Source organism: Bos javanicus, chromosome 21 (genome assembly GCF_032452875.1).
Source record: "Bos javanicus breed banteng chromosome 21, ARS-OSU_banteng_1.0, whole genome shotgun sequence".
Lineage (NCBI taxonomy): Eukaryota > Metazoa > Chordata > Mammalia > Artiodactyla > Bovidae > Bos > Bos javanicus.
The window spans coordinates 33787996-33806397 of NC_083888.1; the positions used below are offsets into that span (position 1 = coordinate 33787996).

The 18402-nt window shown below is 50.8% G+C and overlaps 1 protein-coding gene across 1 annotated transcript in view; it reads right to left on the reverse strand.

Annotated features, from left to right (window-relative positions):
• The window catches only part of CCDC33 (coiled-coil domain containing 33), a 27713-nt gene extending 9715 nt beyond the window's left edge, over positions 1 to 17998 (reverse strand). Inside the window, 1 exon segment of the mRNA XM_061394867.1 lies at positions 16965 to 17998. Coding sequence (XP_061250851.1) covers positions 16965 to 17033 — 69 coding nt within the window. The 5' untranslated portion in view covers positions 17034 to 17998.
• Between the last annotated feature and the right edge of the window lie 404 nt (positions 17999 to 18402).

Genomic DNA, 18402 nt, shown 5'->3' on the forward strand with positions numbered 1-18402 from the left:
GCAACCCACTCCAGTGTTCTTGCCTGGAAAATCCCATGGACGGAGGAGCCTGGTGGGTTTCTGTCTATGGGGTCGCACAGAGTCGGACATGACTGAAGCGACTTAGCAGCAGCAGCAGCAGCAACAGCAATACTAATATCTGGTGTTCATTGAGCATTTCCCATGTTCTAGGTCAGGCCCACCTCCTTCATTTAGCCTGTGAGGATGGGTTCTATTATCATCCTCATTTTATCGATGATGAAGACAAGGCCCAGAGAGGTGAGTAGCCTGCTTAGTCACAAAACTAATGAGTGGCAGAGTCAGGGTCTGAAATCCAGGCCTGCTGGCCCTTGAATCCTTGTTCTTAAGCACTGTGCAATCCTGTCACGATGCCCCATGTAGGGAAACTTCACAATATTTTGAGAAGTGATGAAAACAGGTTACTACAAAGAATTATGATTTCAACTTGGGAAAAAAAGTTCATGTTTACCCTTGTGTGTACATAGGAGAATTCATAGGTTATATTTACATTATTTGTTTTATAATCAGAAATCCTCTACTGTTATTTACAAACACTTTTGTGAAGGTAGTTTCTTAAATATAAACAGTACAACAAAATAGAAAAGAGAGACTCAAAATGTGAAGCCAGAAAGGTCCGCGGAGAGGGAGGAGGTAGGAGCTAGGTTGGGGGTGGAAAAGGAGGAGGAAGCAAGGCCAGGGGGAGCTTGTGGTCTGTGGCCTTCCTGAGACTGTGCAGGCCTTGCAGGCGGGGGGTGGGGGCTCCAGCCAGGAAGGGGCTCCCAAGTCCTCAGGAAGCAGAGCTCAGTCCTCAACTCCCACCTGGGCCCCATGCTGACTGGGGATATGGCCTGGCTCCCAGTCACTGCCTCCAACCTGTTGCATGGTGGGCTGCTGGCTTCCTGGGGCGGGGTTTCCAGACAGCAGGGGCTCATCAGATACCACTTGTCACCTGCTTCTGTCTAGCCTTCTGGCTAGACTGCCTCTGAATGGTGCCAGTGCTGGGCCCATCTCCCTAGCACCTGCCCCAGTCAAGTTTTAGGTCTTGGCTCCTGTAGATCTGCCCATCTGGTGCCCTCAGACAGCTACGTTAACTAGGACACTCAGCCCAGAGACTGCACCCTCACAGGGCTTTGTGGTCGGGCCCCAGGCAGAAGCCCAGCTTGGCTACTGACTCACTGAGTAAGCTTGGATGAGCCCCTTCATCTTACTGAGCCTCAGATTCCTCTGGCAGGAGGAGCATGGAGTTGCTGCAAGCTCAGAGGTCAGGGGCCCTGCCTCAAGCAGGCAGGCCTTGGAGAAGGCAGTTCCTATCCCACCCCATCTCTGTTCTAGTACCAGCTTTAGTTAACAGGTCAGACCCCTTCCTCTTCGTCCTTGCTACCTTCAGCCTGGGTTCCTTTGCTCCCTCCTCTGCTGTGCTCTACATCTTCAATGTATAGCAGCCCTTTGATGGACAGGGGTTTGGGAGGCTCAGCAGACCGTCAAGAGGAATCACATGATATTTTTGAAAAAGAAAATTCATCTCTCCTTTCCCTCCCTAGCCTAATTCAGGCTCTTCTCATGTCTTCTCTGAACAATTACAGCAGTATCAAGTGGGTTTCCTTGATTTAGAATTATCTTTTAGAGAAAACACAACTTGTCCAAGAAAACAAGTTCAAGGATGCTCCACACACTGCAGTTAGTGATTTTATTCTAGGAAATGCTCAGTCTCTGGATACAGGCGGTACTTACAAGGAATGACCTAGATTCAATTATTCTGAGGCAGAGATGTCCACACTGTATTTTTAAGTGGAAAAAAAAAGTAAGAATGTGGCAAATTAATATGATCACATCCACAACTGGTATGTGTATGTGTGAATGCACGTGTGTACATGTGTGCATGAGTGTATACATACAGATGTATAGTAACAGTAGTAACTGCTCAGTTTGGGAAGGAAAAGGAACACTTGCTTAATCTCTGCATTTTTCTAAGAATTTGCTCATGTTATTCATCTAATTAAAAATAATTTAAACCGAAATACATTGAGGGCTATACCATGTTCACAGATTGAAAGACGAAATGTTTAAAGAGTTAGTTCTTCCTTACACTGATTCACAAATTAAATGTATTGTCAATTAAGATCATAACCCTCTTGTATATGTGGAGAAATAGATAAACTGGTTCTATGAGAAATAAAAAGAACAAGTATCGCCAAAATACTTTTGAAGAGAAACAGGTGGAAAGACTTGCTGTATCAGCTGTCAAGATTTATGATAAAGCTACAGTAATTAGGCGGAGAAGGCAATGGCACCCCACTCCAGTACTCTTGCCTGGAAAATCCCATGGACCGAGGAGCCTGGTAGGCTACAGTCCATGGGGTCGCTAAGAGTCAGATACAACTGAGCGACTTCACTTTCACTTTTCACTTTCATGCATTGGAGGAGGAAATGGCAACCCACTCCAGCGTTCTTGCCTGGAGAATCCCAGGGACGGGGGAGCCTGGTAGGCTGCCGTCTCGGGTCGCACAGAGTCGGACACGACTGAAGCGACTTAGCAGTAGCAGTACAGTAATTAAGATAGGGTAATATAACTGCAAAGTTTGATAAGCAGGCCAAAGCATGAGAGAGCCCTAATACAGATCCACACATATATGGACTCTTAACATATGATGGTGTTACAGGGTGGTAGGGAAAGGATAGTCATTTTAATAAAAGGTGCTGCATCAATTGATATCTATCTGGAGAAAAGGGAAACTTGGCTCTTATTACATACCATAATTAAAAATAAATCCAGCTGGACTGTAGATCTAAGTGTAAAAGGTAAAACAATAAAGCCTCCAGGAGACAAGGAAAGGAATATCTTTATAAACTTGGGATAGCGAAAGGTTTTTCAAAACAGGACAGCTCAGAAAAGGGGGAGATTTCCCTGGTGGTCCAGTGGTTGAGATGTGGGCCTTCATTCACCACTGTGGCCCCAGGTTTAATACCTGGTCGGGGAACTAAGATCCTACAAGTCACACAGTGTGGCAAAAAAACAAAACAAAACCCAAAACAAATCCAAAACAGCCAAACCAAAATATGCCAAAAAAGCACAAATCAGGATGGAAAAGGTTGATAAATTTATACATTTAAATTAAGATATTTTATTCATATAAAGACATCATTAACAGGGTGAAATGGGCAAGGAAAGTGGGAGAAGATACTTGCAACAAACACAACCAAAGATGAACTCATATTCAGATATGAAAACAACTCCCAGGCTTCTCTGGTGGTTCGGTGGTAAAGCGTCCACCTGCCAATGCAGGAGACACAGGTTTGATCCCTAGTCCAGGAAGATCCCACATGCTGCAGAGCAACTAAGCCTGAGGGCCTCAACTATTGAGCCTGTGCCCTGGATCCCGGGAACCACAACTACTGAAACCCAAGCGCCCTGCAGCCCAGGCTCCACAACAAGAGAAACCACCGCAGTGAGAAACCCGCGAACCACAGCTAGAGTCGTCCCTGCTGAAAGCAACTAGAGGAAACTGCACAGCCACGAGGGCCCAGCATAGCCAACGAATACAGAAGACATAAATAAATAAAATGATAAAAACGACGCCCACAAATCAGTAAGAGAAGGACAGACTATGCAATAGAATAATGGACAAGAGATTGGAACTGACCCTCAACAAAATAAGCCAGTAAGCATCTGAATCGGTGGCCACCCTCTTTAGTCCTTTAAAACCAAAAAGATTCTGCTATACAGCGCCACATTGACTAAAACAAAAACAAAACAACCCTGACCACATCAAATGTTGGTGATGATGTAGCGCAAGTAGAACCCTTAGTCCCTGCTGGGGGAACACGAAGTGCCCCCATCCTTTCACAGTCTGTTCGGAAACTGGATCCTATTGAAGTTGAATGCCTGCATAGCCTATGATCTGGCAATTATACTCCTGAGTATATACCCCTCAAAAAATGCACGTGTGAATGCATCAAGAAGCTGGTGTAAGAACATTACTAGTAGTATTATTTGTAATAATCTTAAACTGGAAATAACACAAGTGCCCATCGCAGTAGAATGGTGGGAGAGTCATGTGGTAAGATGCTACGCAGCAATACAAATGAATGAATGATGGTCATGGACAACCACATGGAGAATCTCTCAAACTAATTGTGAGCAAAAGAAGAAAGACACAAAGTACCTACTCTACAATTCCATATAGATTTTCTCTAAAAGCAAGTAAACTTTGGCGAGTTAGAAATCAGGGTATTAGATCCCCTTGGGAACGTAGAGAGATGACGAGGGCATGAGGGAGCTTCTTGGGTGCTGGCAGTGCTCTTCTTGACCTGCAGGGCCTGTAGGGGTTACATGTGTGTGTTCACCTTGCAATGATTCATCCCTTGAATACATTTATGTTTTGTGTGTTTGTTTGAATGGGTGTTGTACTTCACATTAAAAAGTTAAAAATGTTTAATGAATTAAAAAAGAAATGAAATCCTGGTTCAACTTTGGTTAAATACAGGAAGCCTCCACATTGCCACCCCTTTGGAGATCATCCTGGTTCTCAGCAATAGTGGGTTCCTTTCCAGCCCTGAGCTTTGGATGCTCCCTGTGGGCCCTGGTTCTGGGCCCTGATCGAGCCTCTCCACCCTGTGAGGCTTACCCAGTCCTGTCTGGGAGAAATGGCCAGATCTGCTCTACCTCCCTGGAAGGGGCCCTCTGAAAGCAAGCAGGCCACACGCTGACCCTTGCTGAGGGCCTAAATGATGCCTCAGAACATCCTATGAGACTCAGATTAATTCACGTCTCCCATTGCCTACAAATGTGAAGCGAGCCTTTGCACCCAGACCCTGCTAAAACCTGTGCTTTTTGCACCTACTGGATTGAGGCAGGTTGGGGCTTCACCCAGAGGGAAGAACACTGGGATCCTGCCTTGACAGTAGCTGAATCTGTCTCCAGAAATTGAGGGACACTGATGGGGGTGGTGGCCAACACAGGCACCAGTGTCCATATGATGTCCCAAGGTCCCAGGATACCCTCTGTCCCTGAAGCCAAGGCTGCCTGGGGTGGAGATGGAAGAAGGGCATCCCCAGCCTGCTCCTCAGGGAGCCAGAAGTGCCCAGGTCTCCCTGTGTTGGGACAGGTGGGCATGCAGCCTGCCTAGCACAGTGAGAAAACTGCTGGCCTGATCCCATTGCTGCTTCACCAGCTTCTCCTTCAGTAGGTCCTGCTCAAGGTAGGGGTGGAGCGAGAGAGGCCCTGGGCAGGGAAGAACTTGCTGGATGCTAGGGTCCGGGTACCTTAGTCTATGTGTGTGCGGGTGGGGAGGGCTGAGATCATCACGGCTGTGGTTCCTGAGGTTTGGAGCAGCTTTCTTCCCGCCCTGCTTCAACTTAGAGGCAAAGTCTAAGGCTTGGGATTCAAGGCCTCTTATAAACCACCCCCTTATGCCCATCAACCCCGCCCTTCCCCTCCAGCACTCTTATCTCCCCCTTCACATCTCTACTCAGGCTGAACTATTAATATCTGCAGAGAACCTCTCCCCCATTTCCACTACCTAATCTTTGATCTTTTATAGTCCACTCAGTAATTTGTAGTCTAAGGGACTGCAAGGAGATCAAACCACTCAGTCCTAAAGAAAATCAATCCGGAATGTTCATCGGAAGGACTGATGCTGAAGCTGAAGCTCTAATACTTTAGCCACCTGATGCGAAGAACTAATTTATTGGAAAAGACCCTGATACTGGGAAAGATTGACGGCAGGAGAAGGGGACAACGGAGGATTAGATGGTTGGATGGCATCACCGTCTTGATGGACATGGGTTCAAAGCTCTGGGAGATGGTGAAGGACAGGGAAGCCTGGTGTGCTGCAATCCATGGGGTCGAAAAGAGTTGGACATGACTGAGTGAATGAACAACAACAACAGTAATTTGTAATTGCATGAGGACTGCTAGTGTGTGTGCGCCTGAGTGTGCATGTGTGTGCACCTGTGCACGTGTGCGCGGAGGGAGTCCTGGGGAAGGGGCTGTGGCCCCAGCCTACCCCACGGGTCTAATCAGCTCCTCTTCTTATTGGGCTCACCCTTTCTAATGCCCTATTACCTCTCACTCAGGAGTCTTGGGGGTGAACAAAGCTCTATTATTAACACCCCTCCTTGACAAAGAAAGAGAGATGAGGTCTAGAGGAAGGGAAAAAAAGAGATGGAGAAGGACAGTGTGGCTCCTGCTGAAGTGGGGGGAGCCTTACATCAGCCACATGGCCGATGGGTTCTTGGGGGCTCCATCCCTCGGAGGTTAGCCCTACTGAGCTTCCACAGGCCCCGCCACCACCCCTAGCCAAATCTCCCCTGGATGGGTGGAGAGGGACCTGGCCCTGGATCACCTGCCCTCAGGCTCTACTCTTGCTGGCTCCCTCTGTCCCAGGGGACCCAGAGGGGCGGCAACCTCCCTTCCTCTCCAACTCCACTCACCCCCACAGCTGAGCCCTGCTTCTAGACAGCAGCCCTGACCTCTCCCCACAGACTGGGCTGGGCTCCCGGCTCAGGGCCACATTCTGCGTCACAGTGCAGCCTTGAGAAAACCCAGGACACCACGACCCAGATTCCTGTGGTGCGCCGGCCCTCCGTGCCCCCTCCCCCTCCAGCTCCCAGGCTGCTCTGCTGTGGGGGTCGTGGGCAGGACGTCAGCCTCACTCCTATCTCTCTGGGCCTGCACATGCTCTAGCGACAAGGACTCTACCTGTGCCTGACCCTGAGTTCCCACTGTACCCCCTTCACACACTGGGACCCCAGCTCCCTGAGCAGCTGATGGGAGAAGCACCAGGTGGCCCTGGGTTCATAACTCCCCTGCTATAGGGTGTTGGTGGCGTTTGCTGCATGCACCTCCTCTCTGGCTTTGGAAGGGTAGTAACTATGCTCTGAGCCTCAGTGTCCTCATCTGTGGAATGGGAAAATAGTCTCATCTCAAGCGGTGGCTGTGGAGTCAGGAAGTGTGATGAGGGCCTGCCTGGCTCTGGTATATAGGCTGCCTGTAGACACCACGGAGAAGGCAATAGCACCCCACTCCAGTACTCTTGCCTGGAAAATCCCATGGACCGAGGAGCCTGGTAGGCTCCAGTCCATGGGGTCGCTAAGAGTCGGGCACGACTGAGAGACTTCACTTTCACTTTTCACTTTCATGCACTGGAGAAGGAAATGGCAACCCACTCCAGTATTCTTGCCTGGAGAATCCTAGGAACAGGGGAGCCTAGTGGGCTGCTGGCTATGGGGTCGCACAGAGTTGGACACGACTGAAGCGACTTAGCAGCAGTAGCAGCAGCAGTAGACACCACATCCCATCTTCGTTTCTTTGGCCACCTTGGCTTGTGGGATCTCAGTTCCCTGACCAGGGATTGAACCTGGGCCACAGCAGTGAAAGCCTGGGATCCTAACCACTAGGCCACTAGGGAACTCCCTCTACCTCCCATCTTTGTACCACTTTTGATAACCTACAAACTGGATACAAAGTAGAAATCACCTTACACATATAAAGAGCGGGTGAGACAATGAGGAATTATTGGACATAGATTAAAAAAAAGTATCTGTGTGATAGCCTTGAGTACCAAGTCCAGAAGGTATGATTATCAGGCTGCTCCCATTTTACAGAAGTTGAGGCCCAGCATCCACCTCAGCCTCCCTCACCTTTAATAAAGAAGGAGGGGCGGTGGCGATCTTTCACAAAAGCCTGAAGAGGGCAATGCTTGCCCTTCTCCCCCACAAAGAACTTTCTTACGGTGGAATCAGAGGCACTTCAGCCACTTGAGGATGTTCAAATATCCCTGTGGCCACAACCAACTATGTTGACCAAAGTGAAAGTGAAAGTCGCTCAGTTGTGTCCGACTCTTTGTGACCCCATGGACTATATAGTCCATGGAATTCTCCCGGCCAGAATACTGGAGCTGGTAGCCTATCCCTTCTCCGGCGAGTCTTCCTGACCCAGGAATCAAATGGGTCTCCTATGTTGCAGGCAGATTCTTTACCAACTGAGCTATCAGGAAAGCCCAGGTATGCCTTATACCTTCACTGTTCAGATGGGGAAACAGAGGCTAGAAGGCGGCAGTGTGCCCAAGGTCACAGAAACTCAGTTATAAAGCCTTGACTGGAAGCAGCTCAGTAAACACCCAGTCAACCAGTACTTGCTGTGTGCCACATGTGAGCTATGCTGGGGCCTCGGAGCCCAGAGGAGTCCAGACTGTTCCAGGCTGTGGTGGGCTCCCCTCTACACTGAGGAGGTGGCAGGAAGTGCCTGTGACAGAGGGAAACTCAGAGGAGGCTCTTAACCCAGCCTCGGGGCAGGATGGGGCAGGAAGGCTTCTTGGAGGAAGTGATCATCTGAGTTGACTCTTGGGAATGAGCTCTCTGGAGGTGGAGAGAGGGCTCTCCGGGCAAAGGAATGTACACTGCTCAGTCGATCAGTCATGCCTGACTCTTTGGAACCCCATGGACTGTAGCCTGCCAGCCTTCTCTGTCCACTGGATTCTCTACGCAAGAATACTGGAGTGGTTGCCCTTTCCTCTTTCAGGGGATCTTCCCGACCCTGGAGATGCAGAGTCTCCTGCATCTCTTGCATTGGCAGGTGGGTTCTTTACCATGGAGCCACCTGGGGAGCCCCTGGGCAGAGGAGACGCTGTGGCAAAGACAAGGAGGTGAGATTAGGAACAAAGCAGAAGAGAGCAGGGTGCAGGGAGGAGAAATAGGGGTTCAGCTGGAGAGGTAGTCGGGCAGACAGAAGACGGCCTTGAAGGCCAGTCTCAGGGCCTCGGACTCTGTTCTGAAGGCCATGGAAGGGCCTAAGCTGTGGGGCGGGGGGTGCCTGTGGCAAGACCTCTCAGGATGCTGAGCCCAGAAGACAAATCAGGAGAATGAAGGCTGAGAACAGCGAGTCAGATGAACTCGTTGGGACCTGTATCGGGGGAGGCAGTGGGTCTTCAGGGGAGGAGGTGCGTGCATGGAGTACGGAGGCTGAGGAGTTGGCCTGAGGTGCGGCCCAGGCTGGGTGGGAGGGACCTGTGTGGCCTCCAGGTGAAGGTGGTCACAAGCAGCTGATGGTGGTAAGCTAAAGAATCTCAGCTGGAGATAAAGGGGTGGGAAGACAGCCTCCCAGATGTGATGGAAACCTTGAAGGGAGGCGATTTCCAGAGTCAGAGGAAGTGTAGGGTGGGGAGAGGGGTTCAAGGACAAAGGAAAAGGGTGGTGGTGGGACAGCCTTCAAATTCAGGGAAATTGCCAGAGGGGTGGGAGGAAAAGGGTGGGTGCAGCTCTGGTCAAGGCCACAGAGCTTAAGAAAGGAGGGGAGATAGCCTTCTGCTCTGGACAATGGCACATGCAGTAATATAGACCAACTTTCTCTGTAGATAAGCTGCAAAGCTGGATACAAAGTAGAAATCGCCCTCTGAAACATATAAAGGACTGGTGTGACAGTGAGGAATTAATGGACATAGGTAAGAGAGGAGGTTGGGGTGGGGTGAGGAACCCATACAGTAGAATACTTTACAACAGTGTAGAAGAGGACCCACAGCACCCAGCAACCATACAGATGCCTCTCACACATAAAGCTGAGCAAATGAACCGTACACAAAATAAAACATACACGGCGTGATGCTCTTTATAGAAAGTTAAAAGCAGGGACTATTAGGTCATCGTGATTAGGGAGGTGTTGATAGTATAAAGAGATAAAGCAAATGGGACTCCTCTGGTGGTCCCGTGGCTGCCTGGCTCCCAGTGCAGGGGCTTGGGTTTGATCCCTGATCAGGGAACTAGATCTCATGTGCGGCCAACTAGAAATCCTCATCCTCCAGAAAACCCCGCCTCCATCCCTAGGTCTCTTTTCCACCCTGTATCCTCAGCTAAGGATGCCACATGCCACAACTAAGACCCAGCGCAGCCAAATAAATAAATAAATAAAGAAGCAGCAGCAGCAGCAGAGTATAAGACATGAGCGGGTCCAGGGGTCATGTCGAGGAGATGAGCAGCACCAGGGACTTGGGGTGCTGGCGATGTTCCATTTCCAGACCTGAGTGCTGGTTTCATGGATGTTTACTTTAAGATAATTTGGTTGTGTTTAATTTTTCTGTTCAGCACAACTGTCTCCATAGGGGTTGTAGTTCACAATTTAAAAGGGTTTTGATAAAAGGTGAGGTTTACTAGCTTCCCAATCTGCAGAGGAAGCCTCTAGGTGTGACCTAAGGAAATGGCCCCTGGTGACCTTGGTCAGCACTCTGGGTGCCAGGAGGAGGGTATGCGGGAGGAGGACAGAGGATGAGAAAGGACAGAGGTAGCTGGGGATACGGGGGGGGGGGGCGGGAGAGAGACCTGGGGATGGAGAAGGGGTTTTCTGGAGGATGAGGAGACACGCAGGGAGAGGTGTTTAGGGGTCATGGATTGGAGCAGAGGGATTGAGGGCATTGGCGGGGGCTTCATGCTCCAAGGGGAAGGAAGAATCCTGGGGTGTCTGGGTCAAAGGTGGCATGGGTGACAGGGCTCTGCAGGGGTGGAGTGGGTGCAGAGGGTGGGTGGGGAGGCCCAGCCAGGGGGTGGGTTTGCAGGGTTGGGCATGCACCCTTCCAACTTTGCCCTTCCTTGGGGAAGCACGCGACATCTGGGTCCCCAGGCCTCAGGGATCCCTGACTGGCAGGCTACTTGCAGTGTGGTCTGCCTTTGCAGCCGGCAGAGGGCACTCGCCTTCCGCAGATGCTCTGGCTTCGGCCTGCAGTGAGAAGTATGGCCTGAGTGGGCCCCGTGCTCTTGGGGAGCGTGTCTGGGGGTGCTGTCCAGCCCCAGGCACACATGTTCTTCCTCCAGGCAGTCCAACCTGCCATCTCACACCTCCTGCCCCAGAACTCTTTATCTAGGAGATTCTGCTGAGAACTACCCATGGAGGCCAGAGAGGTGCAGTAATTTACCCGAGCTCACACAGCAAATCCTGATCCTCAGCTGGGACTTCTGTCCTGAGCGAGCCCCAGGGAAGATGATGGGGTGAGTAGGGAGAGATGGGACTTGGGACAAGAGCCATTTCAAAGCACTGAAGTGACCCTGACGGAAGTAATACATACATAGCTGACCACTGTGCCAAAGGAACAGTTGAGAGGGACTAGGATGCAGGGCTTCCCTGGTGGCTCAGAGGGTAAAGCTTCTGCCTACAATGTGGGAGACCTGGGTTCGATTCCTGGGTCGGGAAGATCCCCTGGAGAAGGAAATGGCAACCCACTCCAGTACTCTTGCCTGGAAAATCCCATGGTCTGAGAAGCCTGGTAGGCTACCGGCCATGGGGTCACAAAGAGTCGGACACGACCGAGCGACTTCACTTCATAACTTCATAACACCACCCCCTCACGCACACACCCCGCACACACCCCAAAGCCTAAATCTTTACAAGTCCTCTATCCACCCAGGAAGATACACAAAGCCCAGGTTGACCTGTAAGGGTCACGGCGCCTCATGACAACAGTTCCCCTTTGTTGAATGTCTGTCACTGGCCAGGCCCTTTATATACTTTTTCTCTGACCTGAGCAATGAGTCTGCGAGGGAGGCATTTTCAGACCCAATTTGCTGAGGAGGAAGCTGAGGCCCAGAGTGGGAGGAGCTGAGTGATGTGTTCAAGGTTGCCCTGCTCACAGGGGCAGAGCTGCAGTTCTACCTGGGTCGCTCTGGGCATTGTTGAGGGAGGCTGCTGTGGAGCCCAGGAAGCCAAGCCTGGGGTGGGGTTACTGAGCTGCTGTCTCCAAGGGGACAGGATGAACTGCCACCCTGCCCTTGACCTTCTCCATTCTCCAAGGACTGGGGCTATCTCTTAGGCAACGTGTCTGCCTGGGGGTGGGTGTGTGCACATTCCCTTCAAGCAAGGTGTTTTTGGAGCCCTTAGAAGCTGCTTTTTTGAGTCAGAGACAGAAAGATTCATTCCTACCCACACACCCCCTTAACCTGGTGTGGCCAGGCCTTGGTGTTCCTGGACTCCTACACAAGCAAGGAGGGCCCATTTCTATCCCTCATAATCCCTCTGCCTGTGTGTGTGTGTGTGTGTGTGTGTTCAGTCGTGTCTGACTCTTCATGACCCCGTGGACTGTAGCTTGCCAGGTTCCTCTGCCCATGGGATTCTGCAGGCCAGAATACTGGAGTGGGTTGCCATTTCCTCCTCCAGCAGACCTCCCCAACCCAGGGATCAAACCCGTGTCTCTTGCATCTCTTGTATTGGCAGGCCGGTTTTTTTTACCATTAGGACTACTTGGGAAGCCCCCGGTCCCTGAGAAACCAGCTAAGAATGTAGGTATATCCACCCTCCCCTCAGGGATTCCCTCTGCCCAGAAGGGCACAAGGACGGGCAGCCTCCTCCACTGCTCCTGGCTGACTGGTCTGATCTCTGGAGCCTTCTGCAGGCAAGCCTCATGGTTCTCCGCTTCTCTTATGCTTAGTCTTTCTTTGTGCTGCCTCAATACACAGCCTATCTCTCTGATCAATGAAAGAGGGCTAAAAAGGCTGTGTTCCTCCTCTTACTGAATCTAATCTCCCTCCCCATATAACTGGCTGAGCCTCAGAGACTTTGCAGAATGGCACATTGCAAAGTTCTGGGACTTCTCAGGCCAGGTCATCAGAATCTTCATAGCGTCCCCCCTTCCTCCTGGAAACCCTGCTGTTCCCCCAGAGAAGAGTGTCCACTATCCTGAGGTGGCCACGCTGTGAGGAAGCCCAAACTAAGTGTGTGGGAGAGAGATGCCTGCCTGGCCCCAGCCTCCCTGGGCTGGGAAGTCATGGCGGCTGGGAACCCACATATCATGGATTGAGACCAGGCCTCCCTGTTGTGCCTTGGCCTAGCTCCTGACCCACAAAACTGAGAATGATAAAAGAAGACATTACTGCTTTAAATCCAGGATGCTTATTATGCAGCAAGAGGTAACTGGAACCTTCTCCCTGGCCTCTGGAGCCCTCCAATGGTTCCACGTGTCTGCATAATAAACTTCCAACTCAATTTCAGGGCCATCTGTCACAGCACAACTATATCACCTGGCCACCAAGTTCACAGGCCAGCCTTCCTGGGCTCCTCCCTATCTCTGAAATCTTACTGCTCTGTCTAGAAGCCATCCTTGACCTCCACCCCCACTCTAGCTTGGCACTCCTTATCCCACCAGTCTCTGCTTAGCTCCTAGAAAGTGTTAGTTGTTTGGTCATGTCTGACTCTTTGTGACCCCACGGTCTGTCAATGGGATTTCCCAGGCAAGAATACTGGAGTGGGTTCCCATTCCCTTCTCCAGGGGATCTTCCCAATCCAGGGATCGAACCTGGGTCTCCGGCACTGCAGGCAGATTCTTTACAGTGTGAACTACCAAGGAAGCCCTTAGCTTGTGGAAGATCCTGACTTATGGAAGGACCTCTCCTCCTCTCCACAACCTCTGGTTGCCATTCTGAGTTGGGGAAGTAGGGTCAGGAAGACCCCCAGCCCCGGACTGGTGGCCAAGGACCCTGCCAGATGTGTCATCATTTGATGGACAGAGCTCCTATAGGTCCCCTCAGGATGTCTGAGAGGTCACTCTTGGCTAATCTGTAGCTTTAAGGGGAAATTAACCACATTTCTTTAAAATGGAAACACTCAGTTCGTACCGATTGGTGTGGTTTCTGTAGTTCCTGAGATCGGAAGTCTGAGCAAGAGCTCAGTTCAGGGGAGCTGTCTCAGGGAGGCAGAGGAGAGGACAGAGGTTGTGCCTGACCACAGCAGTCAACAGCAATTCTGAGACGCTGGACCTGATCTGTGTGATTATTTATAGTGTTTTTGTGGTCTTGAACTTTTGCATATGAATCAAAAGTTTTTTCTATCATGAGCATAAGCCTATGCAGAACTTCAAAATTAATCCAATTGTTGGGTTTATGGTCAATTACCAATATGACCAGTACTTCTTGGTGGATTTCTCCTCTCTGAGGCTCTAATTGGATAGCCCTTAGGAAATTTATTCTAGACGAAAGAAGTTGTAGTTCTGTCTGAGTCACTATTGATCTTACTAGATGGAACTCACTTGGCCAATCAATCATACTGGCTCTAAGCAAGATCTTTAAATTTACTCAGGCTCAATCAGAGAAATGACCTAAATTTCAATCAAAGAATACAACTTCTCGATTATTAGGAGGGACCCCCCGCTCAGTTATGGGATGGATTTATACAGCTTACATCAGGCTATTATGGCTTAAATTGAAGGGACCCTCCTCCCCTTATGTCAGGAACAGTTAAATCATACTAAGGATAATCAGCCTAATAACACTAGGAAATTGGGGCTGGGTGCCTTACGAACAGGGCCAAGACATCATTGCCCTTAAAGATAGAGATGGATACTAAACAGATTGGGTCAGCTGCCCAGGGATGTACTGGGCAGCATCTAATGGAAGTTCTTGGCTTAAATTCTTACTTATGACCTTATAAAGCCTACTAGTTACACTGGAGGAGGAAATGGCAACCTACTCAAGTATTCTTGCCTGAAGAATTCCACGGCCAGAGGAGCCTGGTGGGCTACAGTCCATGAGGTCTCAAAGAGTCAGACACAACTGAGCAACTAACACTCACTCACATTATATTCTGCCTATTTTACAAGATTATTATTTCTTGTATTCTCCAATGTGTGACAGCTACGGATAAAAATGAAGGCTGGGTGACTTGAAATGACCGACCAGATAAATAGTTCTACATAAGATCAATGATTGCAATAGTGTAATTGCAGATATGGGAAGAAGCAAAAGAGGGAATCTTCTCCTAGACCATAACAGATTAGACATGTCCAGAGACTTTGGGCTGCGTTTAACGGGGTCTAGTCCAGTAATAATCCACTGAGGGGTAGCAATGGAACCCCTGCCGACTCAGCAACGAGCCTTTCTACTAAAAACTGGTCATGCAGCGCCTCCCAAACCTTGGTTGAATTTATAAATATTTTCCCTCATCCAGTTCCATGTATAGTATACTCTGAAAGAAATTCAGGGCAAAAATCAGGAACGAGGCACTCTGTGCTCTGGGGAAAACGGCAGAATAAGCCTTCAGATAGTTAGGTTTATTTTCAGGAGAAAATTGTATGAATCCAGAATTTTGCATCTTCCCCTACTTAGAAAAGCACTAAAACCATTAACTGAGATATCTGTTCCTCGTAACTAAGAGCAGCCTTCTACCGAGATGTGTGCTTCACGGCTAACCCCTTTCTCCACAGTCACATATGTGCTTGCGGACCTCCCCCACTACCTCTCTGAAGGAGTTCCATCAGAGCTACGAGAGAGGCTGTCTCCTGAGCTATTGTCCTAAGACCCCACAGAAAACTGAACTCCCAGATCTCAGGTTGTGCAATTTTTTTTTTCCAGTTGGTGCCTCCACCCGACACCTCCACACCTCAGATGTCAGCTGAGCCTCCCAAACACAAGCAAATCTGTGCAAATTGCAGTTTAAAACAGGTTCCCTGAGGGGGAGGCAGTTGCATCTTTGTTCAGCCCAAGGTTACAGCAATGAAACAAAAGGAGTGAAATTTCCTTTCCTCTGTTCTTTCTTTTCCCTTCCAGCAGCAGCAGAGATGGCGCCTGGAAAGCTTTTGTGTTCAGCACACTGAAGCTTTGAGGGGTGGTGGCAAGGCCTTGGTTGCTGACCCCACGCGCTGCCTAAGTGGCCCCTGCCGAGCCAGGCTGGCTAATTGAGCAGGGCCTGGACAATGGAGGATGGGTAGGGCTGGCTTAGGGGAGGGGCTTCTTGGAGGATGCTTTCTCCCATTCCCATTTCCCTTCCCAGGCCTCCCTGTGGACCTTCAAGGCTCCACTCTGGACCCTCTTCCTCCAGGAAGATCTCCTGGGCCACCTCCATTACACCTCCTCAGGTTTGGAGATCAGAGACCTGCCTCTCCTACACTCAGCTTGGGGTTGGTCTTTGACCTCAGCCCAGGGAAGTCGAGGGCCAGGCACTCATGGCATTGGTGAGCAGACAGATCCCTTCCCTGGCTTTACAGGTTCTGCTTACTCTCCCATAACAGACCCCTTCTCCTGTGCTCATGTCCTGCCAGCCTCCTCCCTAGTTAGAGCTTTGCTGTCCCTGAGTGCTCCATGTGGGATGTGAGGAGAGCCCTGGTTGGAGTCCACAATTTTGGGTTTTAATCTAGCCTCTGCTCAAATCAGTTGTGTGACCCTAAGCAAGGCCCTGACCTGCTCCAGGTCTCCTGATCTGTGGGCTAGAGATATGCTCCCTCGTGGGCCTGCTCTGGGTTCTTGCCACGAAGAAAGAACAAAGGCTTTGGCTCCTGGAGTCTGAATGAGAAAGGTGTCCCTATCCCAGGCAAGGCAGGCCCCTTGGCCTAAGGCTGATTCCCCTCCTTTTGGATGACCCCATCTGCCTCTGATGCTGGGTAAGATGGAAGGCAAAAGGAGAAGCAGGCAGCAGAGGACAAGAAGGTTGAATGGCATCACTGACTCAATGGGCATGAATTTGAGCAAATTACAGGAGATAGTGAAGGACAGGGGAGGCTGGCATGCTGCAGTCCATAGGGTTGCAAAGAGTCTGACATGACTTAATGACTAAATAATCTGCTTTGCTCTTCACCCTCACTGGCCCTTATGAGTTCTGGCCCTATCAACAAGACCTCCTGGCCTGACTTCCCCAGGCTAGCCCAGCCCCAGTCACTTTCTAGGATATAGGGCTGGACCTCCAAGAGACCAGAGCCAAGCCCCGTGTTAGCAGGATGCAGTGGTCACTTTCAGAGGTGTTCCCAGAAGTCGTTCTCTCTTCCCTTTCTGGGTTCCCAGGTGTGGGCTCGGGTAGCCTGGGCTGGGCCTGGGAGCCCCACAGAGGTTCCAATGACCACAGGCATCCAGTGGCCAGTGGCTGCGGGCCTGATCTTCTAGTCCTCCCTCTACCTTGCTCTAGGAATACCTTTATTGGTTGCCAGGCAACACACCTCAACACACCTGGCTGCTAGGTAAGCCAACCCATCCTCCCAGAACCAGCGGTATGGGGGCAGACTTACAGAGTGGCTGTCCAGGAGGCCTGGGGCAGCCTGGGGGGCTGGAGGGGCTGGAGACTCTGGCTCCCCCATCTTTCCTGTTAGCAGTTCTGTTCTCCAGGATGGGCCCCCGGAGACCGTTGCTACAACAAGTGCCTGCCTGGTGACTGAGCCCTGCCCTGCGCTGGAAGCAGGCAGGCCCAGGGGACCACTCCCGCTTTGTTCCAGGGTGAGGGCATCGGGGTGGGGTGGCTGGAATCAGGCTAGGCTCATTCCTTAGCCAGGGAACTTCAAGGAGATGGCAGGACCTGGAAGGGCTGTGGAGCCAGGAGACCAGGAAACAGGCAAGACCCTGAAGGGCTCCGACCTTCTGTCTCCCCAACACTAGTCTCAGTACCCCCGCCCCGACCTGCCCTCTATGTAGACCTCAGTCTCCCGTTAGTCTCGCCCTCCATCCCCACTGTCTCTGCCTTTTGGTTACCTCGCACCCTAGTCTTCCCCTCTCCTCTTCCCTTTAGCCTCCTCCTATTTCTAGCCCTCAGGCTCCCTTCTCTCTGGCCCTTGAACCCCCAGCAATCCTCTGCAGTGGTCCAGGCCGGGCTCACTTTTCTCCTGCAGCTGCACACCGAGGCCTAGGGCCCCAACCCTACCCCCCGGGCCTTCCCATCTCCGCTGTCCTGATAGTCTGAACAAATTCCTTTCCTGTTAGTTCAGTGGAGACAACATGGGTGGATGTCTTTAAAAGGAACTCCCTGGGAAGCAAATGGAAAACAAACCCAAACAAGGCAGCCCACCACCTAGAAACGGCCTTGGTCTCTAAGGCAAAGCCATCTGCTCCAACTGCCCTTGGCCTGGGACTGCCGAGACACCCTCCTAGTGCTTGGAGTTGTCTGTCTGGCTTTGCCCCAGCTGAGCTGGGTCCAGCCTGTCTATCCCAGGCAAGCTTGGTCCCAAAGTCTCCTCTGATAGCCCCACCCCTCCATCTGCCCCTAGCAAGATGCTTACATGAAGCTGGGACTCCATATATATTTGTTCATCTGTTTAGTAAATGAATGGAAGGATGACGGGGGTTTCTGGGGTTTCAGTGGGGGTTCAAGAAGACAGTCCAAGACAGACAGCTTGACCTGTTTCCAAAGCTCCAGTCTGTCTAAGGCACCCCCACCCCTGACTGCTGGGTGCCAGCCCAGCGTTCTGTGTGGGTGGGGGCCCCTTGTTAGTATTGTAGGTGGGCTCTTACTCTTTTCCTTGGCAGGCCTCATTTCTCATTGAATTTACTGTGAGATCCTGTAGAATTCACTTGTTCCTCATGGGGTTTCTTCCTCTCTATCATAGGGATATGATATCATAAAGGCAGGAGTATGGAGCAGGATAAGCCCCACACAGCTCTGGGGCTCATACCTGAGCTGGCTGGGAGCCGTGGGAAGGCAGTCAGTCGGCTTTGTGTTTGCTCAGCACTGTGTTC